At 53.6% G+C, this 15,927-nt stretch overlaps 2 protein-coding genes across 3 annotated transcripts; both read right to left on the bottom strand.

Moving 5' to 3' along the window:
- Positions 1–1,271: 1,271 nt before the first annotated feature.
- Positions 1,272–12,197, bottom strand: TMEM184A (transmembrane protein 184A). Its single transcript, XM_052773095.1, is given in 10 exon segments — positions 1,272–3,065; positions 3,493–3,690; positions 3,787–3,956; positions 4,356–4,447; positions 5,063–5,138; positions 5,230–5,320; positions 6,248–6,413; positions 7,115–7,339; positions 10,575–11,012; positions 11,014–12,197. Coding segments are annotated over 10 exon segments (1,737 nt in total). The 5' UTR covers positions 11,044–12,197; the 3' UTR covers positions 1,272–2,814.
- A 90-nt stretch (positions 12,198–12,287) lies between these two features.
- Positions 12,288–15,485, bottom strand: PSMG3 (proteasome assembly chaperone 3). Of its 2 annotated transcripts, none has more exons than XM_052773096.1 (3): positions 15,352–15,485; positions 14,652–14,869; positions 12,288–12,835 (listed from the first exon to the last, which is right to left on the bottom strand). In XM_052773096.1, the coding sequence occupies exons 2-3, from the start codon at positions 14,865–14,867 to the stop codon at positions 12,683–12,685; spliced, it is 369 nt and encodes a 122-aa protein (XP_052629056.1). In that variant the 5' UTR covers positions 14,868–14,869; positions 15,352–15,485; the 3' UTR covers positions 12,288–12,682. The 2 variants fall into 2 exon arrangements, with proteins under 2 accessions (XP_052629056.1, XP_052629057.1); XM_052773097.1 differs by having other exon boundaries at positions 15,245–15,354.
- Between the last annotated feature and the right edge of the window lie 442 nt (positions 15,486–15,927).

The following is a 15,927-nucleotide window of genomic DNA, read 5'->3' as shown; positions in this document are numbered from 1 at the left end:
CACCCGTGTGCTCGCCGCCAGCTTTCCCCACGTCCTTGTTGAAGAGGTGGAGGAGACGCGTTAGCAGAGGAGCACAGGACCGTGTCTGCTGGGGAACGCGTTCAGCCTGCAACACCGCTGATATTTCTGTTCCCCGTGGATGCGTTTTGACAGCGTAATGGTTTGAGGGCTGTGACAGCACCCAGCCTGAGCTGCGAGCTCTTGCCTTTCTCCCTTCTCCAAGAAAAAGGACGACCAGGAGGCCACTCTCGCGCCTGCTGGAGAGAGGAGCATTGCCTGCTGTTGCACGGTGCAGCAGCCAGCTGGTGGCCAGCCCAGCACGGCTCCTTCAGGCTGGTATCACACTGCTGACTTCGATGAGTCACAGCTGACTCCCCCCTCCCACCTTGTTTTGCTTGCAAGAAAGACCTGTTTTACATATAATACAGTAATCAGGGCTTGACATAAATAGGCAAATGTTATTGTCTGCAGTGGGAATTGCACCTGCTGGCAAGAGCAATGAATGCAGCCCATTATGCACCAGAGTCGATCATTTGTGCAATGAAGTACAACTCAGTTTCTTGCTGCGTTCTTGTGCAAGTCTTTATCTCAGTGGCCGCGAGCGTGCCGACAGATGTGCCATCACCACCTTTGCAGTCTGTCCTCACCCCGGGAGCCAGAGCAGCCTCTGTTCCTGCAGCTGTGGCTGGCCCTCTCCCAGAGGGGTGAAGACCAAGACGTTCAGCTGAGAGATGTCCCTGCTTCAGTGCTGGCTGTGTTACAAAGCCAAGCAGCCTCATCCCTGAGCGCTGAGGCTGCACTTTGCAGGCAGGAGGGTCCTGCTCCCAGGATGTGCAGGACCCCGGATGGATGCCTGGATGCACAGAGCATATGGCTCTTGTTTATGGACCTCATCGCAGGAAAAGTGGCGGTGGTCTCACCGGCTGAGCAGGTATGAGCAGTGGTGCTTCAGAGGGACTTGCAAGACTGGCTCTAGCTATAGGCTGCTCATGTGGAGTCCAGGCTTCCAGCATGATAAGATTTCTCCAATTGTAATAAATAGAGGTTGTCTTGTTGGTGCTGGAGTCTGGGCTTAGCTTGGCTAAAGCAGATCCAGCAGCTCTGAACTGCTGCATCCACAGCTTAGGCAAGGGTTGGAAGAGGTGCAGTGCAAGGAGAGGAAGCAGGGGACACACACCCTCCTTGTGGAGTGAAAAAGATAAGCACAAATCCCGTGGGAATGCCAAAATATGCAGGATGCTGCATGTGCAGGTATTTCTGCTGGGCCAGCATTGAGGGGCAGGGAGGACGTTGAGCTTAAGAGCATTGGCATTAGAGCAAGAACAGGCACATCACGGGCTTTGCTTGCTGACCTAAGTGAAAACACTTGCTCACTCTGTGGTAGAAATTGCTGTTTATTAGAAAAAAATTCATAAATAAAATAATTTCATGTTGTGATTTACATTTTGCAGCTTAAGAGCGGGGCAGGGAAAAAAACAGTAGGGGTTGCATGTAAAATGTCTCTAAGCCTTACCCGTTGGTTTGTTTGCCATGCAACTGCAAATCTGAGGCTGTAGACTTGCCTTCATCCTTTCACTACCCAGCTCCCACCCCCAAACAACAGCCCAGCCAGTGCCTAAGTAAGTTCCCAGGGATCATCTGATTAACAAAGAAATAGAAATTGGACTAAAAATTGGGAAAAAACCCCCAGAGAGAAAGTTTAACAGAAGGATGCGTGCTCTCCATCACTGATACAGGGAGAATCCCTCCATGTGGTATCTTCCCCCGCCAGCTGTCCTGCCCCGAGCAGCAGCATCCCCCAGTATCTCTCTATCCCCACCACCGTCACCCGGCCGGGCTCAGCTCCCGCCTGCCTTCCCACAGGTTGGGCAAAGCCCAGGGACGGTGAATAGCGAAGGGTTAGGAGGAACAGACAGTTCCCAGTAAGCGCATTCCTACCACCACCAGTCACAGTCTGGTTCCCTAATAAAGACTCTGATAAGGAAGCTGGAATCTCTTTTAACTTCTGATCCGTTCAGAGATAAGCTGGTTTAGACATAAACAAGTGCTTCTGTCACCAGCCGCTCTCAGAAATGCAGCTGCGAGGCCACGGGTTAGCCCCGAGTGAGGTCCTGCCGCGGCTCCCACGGGAGTTACTCAGACAGCTGCATCCCCATCTGGAGGGAGAAGAGGATGACTTACTCTTCCTCCCTGGTAAAGGTCTTCTGCACAACTGCGTAGGCTTTTCTGGGAGAAGCAGTGGGGAAAAGATATAAAAATAAGGAATGACGTCTTCCAACTCTTACCGGGTTTTGAGGTGAAGTGAAGTCACCTTCCTGGGCTGGTTTTCTCCACGGGGCCCTTGGAGATCATTTTTTACTCAAATCGGGAGAAATTAGAGCAGAACTGTGCTGAGAAAAGCATTTCTTTCAGGCCTCAGTACTGCTTGGAGGTAAGAGGAGGCGAGGGTGGCCGATGCATCCTGCAGCCCGGCTCCCCTCCCTGCCTGGCATCCCCCGGCATGGGCACAGACAGGGCTGGCATCAAAACCCCAGCAGCGGGGAGGCAAAGCTCAGACCGCAACACAGGGCTGCTTAGTCTCAGCAGCAAAGGCAGCCCAGTCCCTAACACCAGTAGAGATGGGACAGCAGAGGCTGGCACTATTTGATTTAACCTTTCCCTGGGTTATTGCATCTTCCCTTCAAGAGACTGGCTTTTTGGGTAGAATTCCTGGCTTCTCGGTACTCCGATTAGACCAGGTTGTCTCAGGCTCGAGACAGCTCCCGTTTGCATGGGTTTAAACCTCTCCAGTGTCACTGTCCCCTCTGATGTCTCCTACAGCTCCTCATCTGACAGGATCAGCACTCTCTTCTCAATGTTTTTGCTCTTTCTGCTGCTCGGTCCCTCCACCCTGGAGGCCATGGGCCCGTTCTTCCCCGGTGTTTTGTGCTCTGCCTCCTGCATTGACTGCTGGGTGTACTGCTGGTACGCGGGCGAGAAGTTGTGGATCGCGTCCTGCACGATGTCCTGGGGGCTTATGGTCTCCTTCAGCCCACTTGAGATGCTCTGCATTGGGGCAAGGTTTGCTGAAAAACAGGGAGAGCAGGAGGGTGGTGGGACATCAGTCAATGAGCCCAAGTGCTCCAAGACTGGAGCAACACTTTTTCTTAGAAATTCAAGATCAGGGCCTCATCGTGGGCAACGTCAGCTTGCGGTGGCGAGCACCAAGGAGAAGAAAGGCAACCCCAGCTCCATGTTTCAAAGAGGATGGAATCTCTCCAGCAGCATGTGCCATAATACCATAATCCCCCAATTCTGCCCATCCACACCAAGGTGTCTTTTCCTATCTACTTGCTGTGGCTCATGGATACCATGAGGGAAGAGGGAGAAGGAACTCATGGAGCACTCCTCTGGTGGCTTTTAGCATCTCATTGGTAATGCTATAACGGGGGGGTGTCTCCTCTTTCCTTATTCACCGATGAGGGAAGGAAGAAGAGAGAGAGAAAGAGTTACCTGTTGCATTTTCTTTCTTTTCTCTGTACACCTGGCAGGTGAATGCATAGCGCAGGGCAATGGAAGCAAAGAGCATCTCAATGCAGATGATGAAGTTCTGGTAGCCAGCAGCCACTGTCCCAGCTCCCACTTCCTTCCCATCGATGATTTGAACTTCAGGGATCACCCCACATTTCTCCAGGATTGCAAGCAGTGTCCCTGTACAGGGGAAGGAATAGGGATCAGCTCTGGTCCTGTGTCCCTCGGTCAGGTGGAGCTATGGGAGAAGCGCTGGGTGTCTGTGGTAGGACCCACCTTGCCAGAAGGAGAGGAAGATGACTGCCTTGATGGTGATGAACTTGAGGACTGGCTCAAATGGGCGCAGCAGATCCATGGTGGCAAAGTAGAAGAGGAAGAGGGCATAAAGCGCCAGGCTGACGGAGAAGTTGTAGATGATGGTGATGTAGAGGTAGCCGCTTTGGACGCTGTGGGGAGAGAGAGAGCTGCTGTCCTGGGCTGCGGGAAACGAAGCAAGTACAACTGGAGGCAAGGAAGGAAGAAATGGCGGGGGAGAAGTGTGTGACTTTGCCACAGGGGAGAGCACAGCCCAGGAGGGGAAGGAAAGGCAGGGAGAAAGCGGGGAGCAGGGGGCCACTCAGCTTTTCCTCTTGGTGGGATCTCCTCCTATGGCTCACAGGAGTTTTGTCCCTTTCTTATTTGGGGGCAGAGTCTCTGTTCCCAGGTGCTTTGGGCTCCCTGTGCTCTCACTACCTGTGGAGCAGCTCCCTGGGGGGGGTGGGCTGTGAGGACACCCTGTCCCTTGTGATGGAGCAGGGACCCATCCTCTCCCCTTCACCCTCCCCAGCCCAACCCAGCATCCTCACTTGAAGTCCCCATCGCGGTACTTCCCGAACGCCTGCAGGATGATGGTGACAATCGCCATGAGGGGTTTCACGATGCAGAACTGCAGCGTAGCCTGCACAGGGGAGAGACATGGTGCACCCCGGGCAGCAGGGACATCCCACCACCCTCCCTGCAGCTCCTGCCACCCCAGCCCCTCCATGCGAGCCAGCCCCTCTGCTCCCGGGAAAGAGCAGTTCTCCATCACAGGAGGCACCAACACTGTGGGGTGAAATATGAACCAGCTCAAGGTTTGCAGACGGGAGAGAGCAGGGCTGCCGAAAGGCAGCTCCTGAAAGGCAGCGTAGCCACTCTGAGGTGGGGGACCAGGTGGCTTGGGGACAGAGCGGTGCCGGGATTCAGCCTGCAGCACAGCCCTGGAGAGTTAGAGAGCCGTCCAGTCTAACCTGGGACTGGACAGAGATGGCAATCTCAGCTCTGCAGTGGGAGGAGACCCTGACTCAGCAGTGAGTCAGAGGCAAGGACAGCGAGCGTGCCGCCCTGCTGCTGGCCAGGTGCCGGCAAGCTGGGTGAGCTGCCTCCCTCAGAGGAAAAAAAAAACAAACAAAAAGAGCATCTGGGGAGAGCAGTGAAGCAGAGTCCTCTCTGCAGGGCAGCGGGGAAGGGACCTGCCGCCCGGAGAGCCCTCGTCGGAGGGGAGCGGAGCTGATGCGCCCCATCGGGTACCCACCTGCTTGCAGAAGCGCAGAAACCCGATGGAGTAGGACATACCCTGAAGGCAGCAGGTCCCATAAAAGCAGCTGGACCTGGAAGCAGAAGCCGAGGAGATGTCGTTGGGGCTGCTGGATGGGGAAAGCGGGTGGAGGGCCAAGGATCTTGTGGGATGCTGGGACTTACACAATGGGTTTCCCTCGGATCTCTGTCATGATGGTGCTTTCCCCTCCGAGGTACTCAAAGCACAGGCTCAGGAAGCTGTAAATCACGAAAGCTGGCAAGGCAAGGGCGGACACGATCAGCAGGGATGATGGAGATTCGGGAGGCGGTTGTTACATTTTACATTCCTTCCTGCTTTGGTGTTTTCTCCTCCACCTCAGCACTGCATCAGGATTTGGGACACTGGTGGGTGGGAGCCCAGCGAGGGGAGCAGCAGGTCAAATCCATCTGACTTCCAAGCAGAGTCAGACGCACCGCACCATGTGCGCAGGGTTCGTTGCAGACGCAGCAGCCCCTGCATGCACACATGGTGCGTGCGTGCACGTGGCAGCAGTCGGACATCCCAGCAGTGCTCGCGGAGCCAGCCCCCATGCACACACAGACAAGCCCAGGCAGGAGTGCAAAGGCCAGGGACCATCTGCATGGAAGGACCTCAAAATTGCTAAGGAGCAGCACAAGTGGCTGGTGGCCAGCAAGGAGCAGGTCCTGAACAGTTTTCTTAGTCATCCCCATCACTTATTTTTCATATACTCCAAACCCAAAGTAATACACATGCCCACACCCCTCCATTCCCCAGGGGGAGAGCAACAAGGTGGAAGAGCCACCTCAGCCCTGACAAGCTTCCCCTGCACCTCAAAACAGCCCAACTCCCCAGTTCCTTAGGTACATCTACCTTCCACTTTAGAGAAGCTGCATTTCTACCCCAAAGGCAGCCAGAAAACCTCTTTCCCCAGGAGCGTGACGCTGGGGTCCCTCTGAGCCTACAGGCAGGCATCAGAAAGGCACCAGCTCGTGTCTGCCCGTGGGGCATCCCCTACCTGCTGCCGACGGAGAAGGAAGGGGAAAACCTCTGCACGGAGGAAGGGACAGTGGGAAATGAGAGAGATGCAGATTTGCCACTTTGTGCAATCCAGACACAGGTCAGCGAGACGAGAGCCCTGCTTTGCCATCAGCCTCCCTGCCAAGGAAAGGCTGCACTCACCTTCGTAGCAGTCGCGCACTGAGTCGAAGTAGACATAGTACTGGTGGCTGCCGAGGAGGAGGAGGCTGAGCCAGGAGTCGAAGGCATAGATGGGCACGATGAAGAGGATGCGGATGATGTAGCGCTGCTCCTTGGGGACAGTGTAATTCCTCAGGTGTGTGTAGATCTGCGAAGTGCCAGGTGTGCAAGAGCTGTGGCTACCACCGGTCAGGAGGGGAACCAGAAGTACCCCCAGCCCTCAGGGCTGCAGGAAGCTCATCCCATGTCAGCCCTCCTCCTGGGGGTGAGAGCACCTCTGGCTTTCCACCACAGACCCATCGCAGCGAACAGACACATGAGACAGGCTCCATCCCAGTCCCTGGAGCAATCCCTTCCACAAAAACATGTGGAAATCGGGTGCCTTCCCCGGGGCTGCGCAAGGAGGGTGTCCTCCTCCGTGCCAGCCCCATCCCAGTGCTTGGATGGAGGCACCAGCTTGCCCCAGGGCTACCTTCAGCAGCACAGATCTGTGCAGCACCCAAAAACATGCCCACTGGCAGTATGTTTCAAGGCAGCCGGTGGTATGCGCCCCAAAGACACAGACCCCAGGGTGGCAGATGAGAAACCCCACTGGGGGTTGCCTCCGGGCAGTGCCAATGCCCTGCAGTCTTTCCTGGCTCTGGCAGCCATCCAGGGAGCGTGCGGGCAAAGTCCAGCCTCCCGAGCTGCCAGCACCAGGCTCCCGACAGTGGAGATATCTCCTCTGGGCAGCAACAGGAGGAAATACTTACCCGGAGACAAGTGATTTCCAATGAACTTGGGGGCAATCAATAGTTTTACCCTTGCGTCAACCCCAGCGCCGAGCCCCGTCTCCGCTCCAGCCCGTACCTGGTGGAAGGTGACGATGAGCGCCGACCACACAAAGATGCCGGAGATGACCTGCGCTGCCGTTGTGGTCAGGAAAAGCTGCTGGCCGTCCTGGGAGTCGTTGTGGGCAGCCGTGAGCAGGGTAAGGGCCGGGGATGGCGGGGCTGAGGCCAGCCTGGCCACCATGCCTGGCCCCAGGGTGCCGGGTGCCGTGGAAGAAGGCAAGGCATGCGTGGCATTACTCATCTGCAGGGAAGAGAGGTGAGGGGAGCGGCGCAGGAGGGCAGGACTGAGGTAAGCTGGTGAAGGGGAAGGTCCCAGCAGATCTCCCAGCCCACACAGCGTGGGCAAACTTCCTGTGAGGTTTATCTCCTCTCCAGGGTTTTTTGAGGGTGTCTTTCACCCAAACAAGCCTATTCACCATGGTTGGGGTCTGCTTCTCCCAGCAGGAAAATGCAAATGTCCTTCAAGAGCAGACCCTCTTTTCTCTGGGGAGGTGTATGCAGTCCCCATATCCCCTAAACCACACACTTCTCTTTCCCAGCCTTGCTCCTTCCTGTTTTCTCAGGGATTGCTATCCCTCTTGAAAGGGAAAGACCTGCCTACATTTGTGCCCCCGTGAGTTCACACTCATGGCTCAGGACCCTTTTCCATCAGGAACCAGAGACTTAAGGGTCAAACTCATCCCTCACCCATGATACTAACGAGTCCCTTACCAAAAAGCCATCAGGACACCGATGTCCTCCTCCTTGGGAGCCCAGAAAAAAATCGGGATCTGTGTGGTTCCCCCCAAATTTGTCTCCTTCCATTATGCGTGGCCTGCTGGGGGCAAACCCCGAGGCTGCCCAAAAAGCCAGAGGTTTGGCATCACGCAGGTTGTTCGGCCAGCCTTGGCCGTTTTGGGATTATGGGGGTCTCGGTGTGCCAGTAATGCCAACCCGAAGACCTGAAGGGCAGCCAGCAGTCCCTCCTGTACCCAAATTAAGCACAAGGGAGCAAGCCTGCCATGCTGCAGGCAGACCTGCTGCCCTTTGGGGATGCTGAAGCACTCCAGCGTCTCCACAGCAGGTCTGTCTTCCTCAAAGACGGTCGTCCCGATGCACCAAACATTCCCAGCACAGAGGGTGGCTGGGGCATACGGGCACCGTGTACCCTGCAGCTCAGGACAGCAAGGACCAACCTAATAATACGCTCTTATTTATAGGGCAGCTTCATATCTCAGGGCCAACAGATGCATAAACTGCCATGTTTGGCCTCTCTTTCTGCTAATCTGTGGAAAGCGGCTTTTTCCCCATATATAACAACAGTGGTTTTAAAAAAAACCACCAACCAACCTGTGAGCAGAGCTCTAACAATATAGATGCTTCTTGGTGCATTGTTAATAAACAAAGATTTTGGCTGCTGGGTAACTATCATCTGGGGGTAAAACTGTAAACATGAACTGGTAAGAGGCAAGAAAATATCTGCCACAGATAAAAGCGGTAGGGAATGACCTTGGTCCAATTAAACACAGAAAACAAACCAAAGTAAGAGCTCGCCCTGCGGCTTCCTCTCCTGCCCTCTCCCCGAACCCCAACCTCACAGGAGAGGAAATTCAGCTGGTGTCAGATCAACAGCCCTAAAAATACCTTTCCCCCCCCTCCGCCTGGCAGGAGCCGCCTGTAAGCGGAGATGCCCGGGGCGGCAGCGTGCTGGCGAGGTCCCAGGAGCTCACCCCGGCGTACCTGCGCCCGCGAGTGGGAAGCGGAGCCGGAGATGGCTGGAGGGAGAGCGGGGCCGATAGTGTTATGGAGGCAGCGGGGAGCTGGGTTTCTCCTCCCTGCAACTGTCCCGCGGCCCTGCCCAGCCAGCAGGAAGAAGGATCCCAGGGAGAGCCGGAGAGGGATATGGTCTTTGGACAGACCGCGACGATGCCGGACCTGCCTTGTAAACATTAACAGGAGGACGGAGATAGCTTGTGGCACGGGAAGGGAAGCAAGAACCCGGCTGTGCCTCATTCCCCATCACTCCTCACTCTTTTTGGGGGCTGCCTTCCTGCTGGCTGGGGCTGTGTGGCTGGATTTGGCCACGCTTTCCCTCTGCCAGAGCATCACGGTAGGGAAGGACGCGATCCAGCTCGCTCCCCAGGACACGGCAGAGAGCTGTGCTCATTACTAGACCCATTTATTCTGTTTTCAACCCAGCGCTGTGCCACAGATGCTTGGCCCGAGACATCCCAACTCCTATTAGCTTTCGCAGCCGTCGCAGTACGAGCACGGTGGCACCAGCAGCCAGTCCTGGCAGGCTCCCCTACATTGTCACACTCTGAACGTGGCGGAGCAAGTCATTAAAAACAAAAGCCTCTGTGCCGCTTGGAGACAGGGCTCCCAGCTCCAGAGGTAATCAGATCCTGGCTGTGCAAGGTAGCCGGGCAATTCAATGCAGTTAGAGGGCCATTTGCTTCCAAAACAAAGGCGGCAAGGAGACACAGAGAATAATATTAGCTGCAAAACTCAGCTTCTTGACCGGACTGTGCCCATGTCACATCCAGTCTGGCTGTTTTCAGACACCTTGCAGGTACCTGCCACACAGTGTCTATCTGTTACGCTCACTCCCTGGCATATTAGAGACACTAAGTGAGCACTAAACGGAAAATAAACTGAGCAATGAAACCTGTGTTCAGGCCAGCCACCTGCAAACGGGGCTTTTCAGTTTGCCAGGGATTCCCCACCATCCACAGGCTGCCAGAGCCCAGACTCCCAGCTCGCATCCCTCCCAGTGTCCCAAAGCACCCAGGACAAATCCCCACCTCAGCAGCAGCCCCCCATGGGGCTGGGTCAGAAAGGTGAGCCCCCACAGCCCCCCACCAGTGAGCGCCTCTGGGGTGCTGGCTGTGTGCCCCAGCAAGGGGGGGAAAAAAAATCCCTGACCCCCCCACCCTGGGGTGGGGAGCATCTAGGCTCAGCCTCACCAGCACAGGAGACACACCTCACCTCCTGATTGCTTTCAGATCAAGCTAGGGCATGGGGGTTATTTATCTGATCAGCCTCTCTGTACCACCCCCAGGTCTCCCAGGAGGAAGGACCTAAAGCACATGGCTATAAATTAAGGCAGAGCAGCACTGAGCCCTCCTTAAAGCCCACCCAGAGGAGTGGGTGACACACATATAGGGCTCCTACAGGTGCTCAGGACCCATGGCTGGAGCAACCTCTGCTCCATGAAGGGGGCTGTTCCCCCAGCTGCTGTGCACCCCCCCAGGACCCCACTCACCCTGCGGGGTTCCTCCGGGAGTGGGTCTGGCCGCCGTGCACCTGCCTCGGCATCCCCTGCGCTCTCCTCCACCTGTGCCCGTGGGAGACTCCTCCTCCGGGCACCCTCCCAGCCCTGCCTGCCGGCAGCGAGCCCTGCCAGCGCCCCGCTCACCCTCGCTGCACCCCGGGCCCTGCGGGAGCTGGAGCAGCAGGTCGGGCTTTGCCTCCCACGGAAAAGCTACGCGACTTACCTTTCCAGTCCGCCGTGCTCGGCACCCACACCCAGAAAGCAAACATGGATGGAAAGCCACAGCGCAGCCCGGCGCACGTCCTGCGGCCGTGGGCGAGAGCTTCTGCTTGGGCAGCAAAGGCGGGTTTTGTTGCAATCGGGAATTAATCCTTACCTGGAGGACAGCGATGACGAACAGGCAGGCAGCCGGTGGCACCGGCAGACTTGTGCCTGTTTTTTGGGGCAGGCCTTCCCCTGGTTTACTGCAGAGCAGAGGGGAGCAAAGTCGAAGGACCAATTGCTTGTGGTCTGATTTATTGCCTGTGGAAAGGCAACAAGGTACGTCTGTCCTGGCTCTGAGCACCAAATGGGAGAGATCTCCATGTCCTTTCTTTACCCTGTGCAGACCTGGTGGCACACAGAGCCAGGAAATTAAGGTGGTTAACTTGTGGTTGGTTTTTTAGGTAATAACACTCAGGTCTTCGGGGCATAGCGGTGGTATGCCACCATATCACCACAGTGGGAGAAGATACAATTTACATTCAATTTGCTAATTAATGTATGGTTTCCACAAGCTGCTGGAGCTACGGACACCATAAGAGCACCAGGATTTGGGAAATACACTGAATTTTGTGTTGGGAAAGAATCCCTACTAGCAAACCAGGATTGACATTAACAAATTCCATATGCCTCTCTCAGCCCTCCTAGACAAAAAAAAAAGTGTAAAAGAAGGAAAATTTGGAGTTCTGACAGATGCAAATCTTCGATTCTTGGAAGCGCAGTTTGGAAAATTATTTTTAGATGAAATTTCTTGTCAAGGGCAGCTGCAAGCCTGCAGTGTTTGAAGGTACTTTTAAAAAAAGTTTCATTTCTCATAATCCCTTAAATACTGTAAATACCCCTTACTTCAGAGAAAAGGATTCTTTCAAAATCCATTTTCTGCTTTTCTACTTCTAGGGGATTTTTTTAGCAACAGAAATGACCCAGCAGCTGGATCTACGTAGGGCAGGCACAGGCTCTGTGCTCATTCTGCTGTACCAAGAGGTCTTAACACAGCACAGGTCTTCCCTGCCCAGAATCCAAGACCTGGTCTCTGTCTGCTCTGTTAAGTCCGTAAGTGACAAAAGTGTGTAACAGCGCACTTAAAAAATTTATTACCTGGTGTTACTTGTTACAAGAAGAGGTAAAAACAAATGTGCTTTCCAAGCAAATGGCAAAAGGTTGGCTATTGAGCATTGCATCAACTCATATGACTTCATCTAACACTTTTTTCCAACAGACTCGGGAGAAACACCCCTATGTACCTCCCGACCCTCCTGTCCCCATGTCTCCTACAACAGGCGCTTTAGGAGAGCGATAGCTTGTTGCAGGTGGTCCAAGCTATGTATGTGCTGCCTCTCTGATGTGCTAGTACCACGTAAGCCATAAGCAGCTGTTATTTTGTCTTTTTCTCACCACTAATTTGGGTTCCTGTCTTCCACCCTGACATCAGCTTTCATGAAGTTTGCAGAGCATAATTATCTACCTCTCTTTAGAATCGGAGTGAAAGTGCAAAATGGGTTCCGATTACATCAGGAAAGGGACTGACATAAGGACAAAAGCAGTCATATAGGACTCATTTCCTTAAAAACAGGCAAGAAAATCTTTCCTATTATGCAACTGCTGTTGATTTGTTACTGAGGCTTGTATTTCAATTGAAGTGATTTTCACAGAGCAAAAAAGAAAACAGGTAAAATTAGATTCGTCAATGTTTTTTATTCACTCTGCACTGGGTGTTCCCCCTTTGCGGTACAGCATAGCTACAGTGCTTGGCATCTATTGCTCCTCAGGACACAAACGCAGAGCTGTGCCATTTCCCAAATATACATCCCACCCAATGTGATAAAAATACTATTTCTCTTGTATGTTGAGACAATTGTTCTTGTCTCATCACTGACTATATAGACTGCAAACCTGTCACAGTAACAAAACCCACAAATGTTCTACACAGTAGAGAAAAATTCATGAAATTCCTCAGTACGTCCAAAACCAGCACAAAGACATTCCATCATTTTCATTTCTTGTCCTTTTAAATAAGTGGCGATGAGTCATGGACTCAAGATCATTTCCTTGAATCCAGATGGCACAACTTCACCACACTTGGCAACTTCGGATCACTTCCCGTAGAGCTTGTATTCCTTCCATGGTCTTGTCCTTTAAAGCCATGGCGAGCAGAACAGGTTTGTTCCCAGCTTCCTGAGACACGAATGCCACCAGGTTTTTGGCACAAACGTGAACGAGAGGCTGAAAAGCAAAGGTATACAGATGTACACTTACAGCTGGGAGAGCCCTCCCACACGAGTTAGGAGAGGAAGAGTCCTGCAATGACATGGAGCGTGTCGAGAACCTGTCGATACTGGACTTAGACTGACCGTGCAGTTTGCTGAGCGGTTCCAATGTGATTGGGAACAGACACGCAGTTTGGCTGGTCAGCAAAGCCAAGCCATGGTACAGGGAACTTTAGAAAGCACTTTCTCAACCAGCTTAAAAGGGAAGAGTTCAGACCCATGAATGACAACCTGAAACCACCCTGAAACAACCTAACTGGAGCTGCACTTGATTCAAGTTTCGTACCGGTTTGGAAAACTTGGAAAGTCAGTACAGAGAATCTTTCCTTCCGCTAATCCTCCCACCCAAACTATATCAGCAAATATCAAATTATATAAGAAGCCATGCATCAAAATGCCTCTATTTCCATCATAGCCAGATTTCTGAAGAAGTCTCCAAGTACAATTTTCTTTTAAAAACTTGTTGCTGAAGAGGGTTATGTTCTGCTGACAAGCTCTGGAAAAAACCTGTTATTTTTGCAATTCCTAGAGACCCCAAAATGGTGTTATATACACAGTTTTTGCACGCAATGTGTACAAGACAAGGTTTTGATTTATGAATAATGAAAAACAGAAATAAGTATTGAGGCTGAAGGAGGGAAGAAACTGGGTTTAATGTTAATGAGGCTTCTTTAACAAGAACATCCAGCTTGTCTAGGTTTTATTTACACCCACAATTATGTATTTATCAGAAGGATGAGTTTGCTTGATTTTAGCTACCAGTGTGGTCTGGAAGTGTGCACCATCCCAAACAGGGATGTTAATGGTGACAAGCAGGAAGATAGCAAACCAGTGAAATCTTTTTGTTAAAGTTTAGATCGATTAAGTTGATAAAATGATTTAAAAATACTATATAACAAAGTAAACAAAGGCACTTCCCATTTCCAAATAAAACACAAAAAAGCTTGGGGGTGGAGGTGGTCAGAATTAGCAGACATTACACCAGGGAAAGCAAAACTTCTCCCATCCAGAGAAGCATCCCTATTGCTGAAGAATGAGAACTCCATAAGGGGAAGCCGCAGAAAGAATCAGGAACTTGTGTTGCTAGAGTTTTTCTAGTTAAGGTTAGCAAGTAGTATTTGATAGCTCCAACTCTGATGGAAAGCCTCATAATCTTGTAGCTCTATAACTTTCTGTTTTAATGCTTGACTAGTTGATGCTTTGCGAAATACATTTTATTCTTTCTCTCCAGCTTTGTGAAATGGTCGATAAAAACTCACTTTGCTGAAGCAAAACAAATTAAACTTTATCAAGGGTAGGTGCTGGCAGGCACACTTGGGAGAGGGCAACTGAAGTCCATTATGGGGCTGGCATAGATTGGCGGGGAGGGTGGGGGCGAGAAAAGGGACTTGAAAAGGAAAACAAACTCAATGGAACAGAAACCCAAAAAAGGTTATCAAGGGCTGCATGTTTTACCTTGCAACCCTTAAATCAACAGGAGCTTTATCAAACCTTCCACAAACATGGCGAAGCAATCCATATCCTGTAGGACACAAAATAACAGATGCCCAAACCACTCATGGTTAAACTTTTGTTATGTCAAAGAGCAGATGAGCGTGCATACTTTTCTGATGAACCCCTCTTCCTTCAGAAGAGATTTTAAAATTAATCTTACCACTGTGCAAACACCGCTTAACTGCTGTGATTCACCAACTCCCTGGCAACTTGCACAGCCCCACCTACTACACTTCGCCCTTATCCTTGCTGCCTGTGCGCTGTGTATCCGCTCTCACCTCATCCTTGCCCAGGAGCACCTTTGTGGTGAGTGAGGGCCTGCCCACGTTGTTACCGATTGTGTTGGGGTCCACGTAGACGATTGTCCCCATCTTGCCGTACTGCGTGACCACCACGAGGACGGAGTTGGAGAACGCCGTGCACACCACCTCCGTCGGGACCCCGTGTACCACCTCCTCGCGCTGCCTGGACGTCACGATGGGACTCGCTTCCATCGCTGCGGAAAAAGAACAACAAAACAACGATGACAATAAAATAACATTACATTAAGAACACGGACCACGGGCTATAAAAAGCCCGAATCCTTCCCTTCCTTTGAAATACCCAGGGTTAAGTGAATTTCAGAGCCCAAAAGCACCCGGAGGTGTGTGCCTGGGCAGGAACAACGGTCCACACCCCGCGTCCCTGACTGGGAGGGGAAATTTCACTGCCCCGCAGCGACCGCCTGCACTCCCCCCCGCACGAACTTGCCGCCGTTTACAGGGTTTCGTGCTAATCATCGTTTAACGCTAATCGCCCCTACGGAGCGGGCAGCCCCCGAGCCCGACCCGCCGTGCCCTCCCCTCCCTCGCAGCCTCCCGGTCGCTGGCACCGGGGGGGCGACCCCCGGCCCCCGCAGGCCTCGGCGTTTCCCGAGGGAGACGACAGCCCCCACGCCGGGCCGAGGCTGAGGAAAAGCCCCCCCCTCGCCGCCCCTACCCGCTCCGGGCCCCGCCGCGCCGCCGCTTTCCGCCCGGGCCCGCCCCGCCGCGGCGGAAGCGGCGCCTTTCCCCTCCCTCCGCCGGGCCGCGGCGCGGGGAGATGGCGCAGGGCGGCCGCCGCCTTCCTCTCCCCTCAGCGCCGCCATTACCCGCGGCCGCGCTCCCGCCCGGGGAGGCGCCATCTGCAGCGGCCCCGCTCTCCTCAGGGACGTCGCCCCTCGCCCGCCCCGGGGCTGAGCCCCTGCCCTCGGCCGGTTTCTGCCCGTTTTACACCGGCTGCCGTCGGCGGGGAGGGGAGTGTCACACGGCGGGAAGCCCACCCGGGGCCGTGAGGGAGCGGCGGGTGCCCCTCGCCAGCCCTGTGAGGGGACAGGGTGAACCTGGGGGCCGCAGAGGGGCTGCTAATTCTGGTTTTGTTTTTTTTTCTTTTTGCCCCCTCTCCATTTCCACCCAAGCGGTGGGGACCGCTTCCACCCGCTGGGTGTTGTTGGGCCACGCTTCAAGCCCCTGAGCGTGCTTTCCCATCAAAGTAAGGCAGGTTTGGGGCCATCACCTGCGTCCCCTGTCACAGGCA

The sequence above is a fragment of the Harpia harpyja genome, chromosome 21 (assembly GCF_026419915.1).
Source record: "Harpia harpyja isolate bHarHar1 chromosome 21, bHarHar1 primary haplotype, whole genome shotgun sequence".
Lineage (NCBI taxonomy): Eukaryota > Metazoa > Chordata > Aves > Accipitriformes > Accipitridae > Harpia > Harpia harpyja.
The sequence above is the reverse complement of the archived record's forward strand: the minus strand, read 5'-3'. Positions and strand labels throughout refer to the sequence as shown.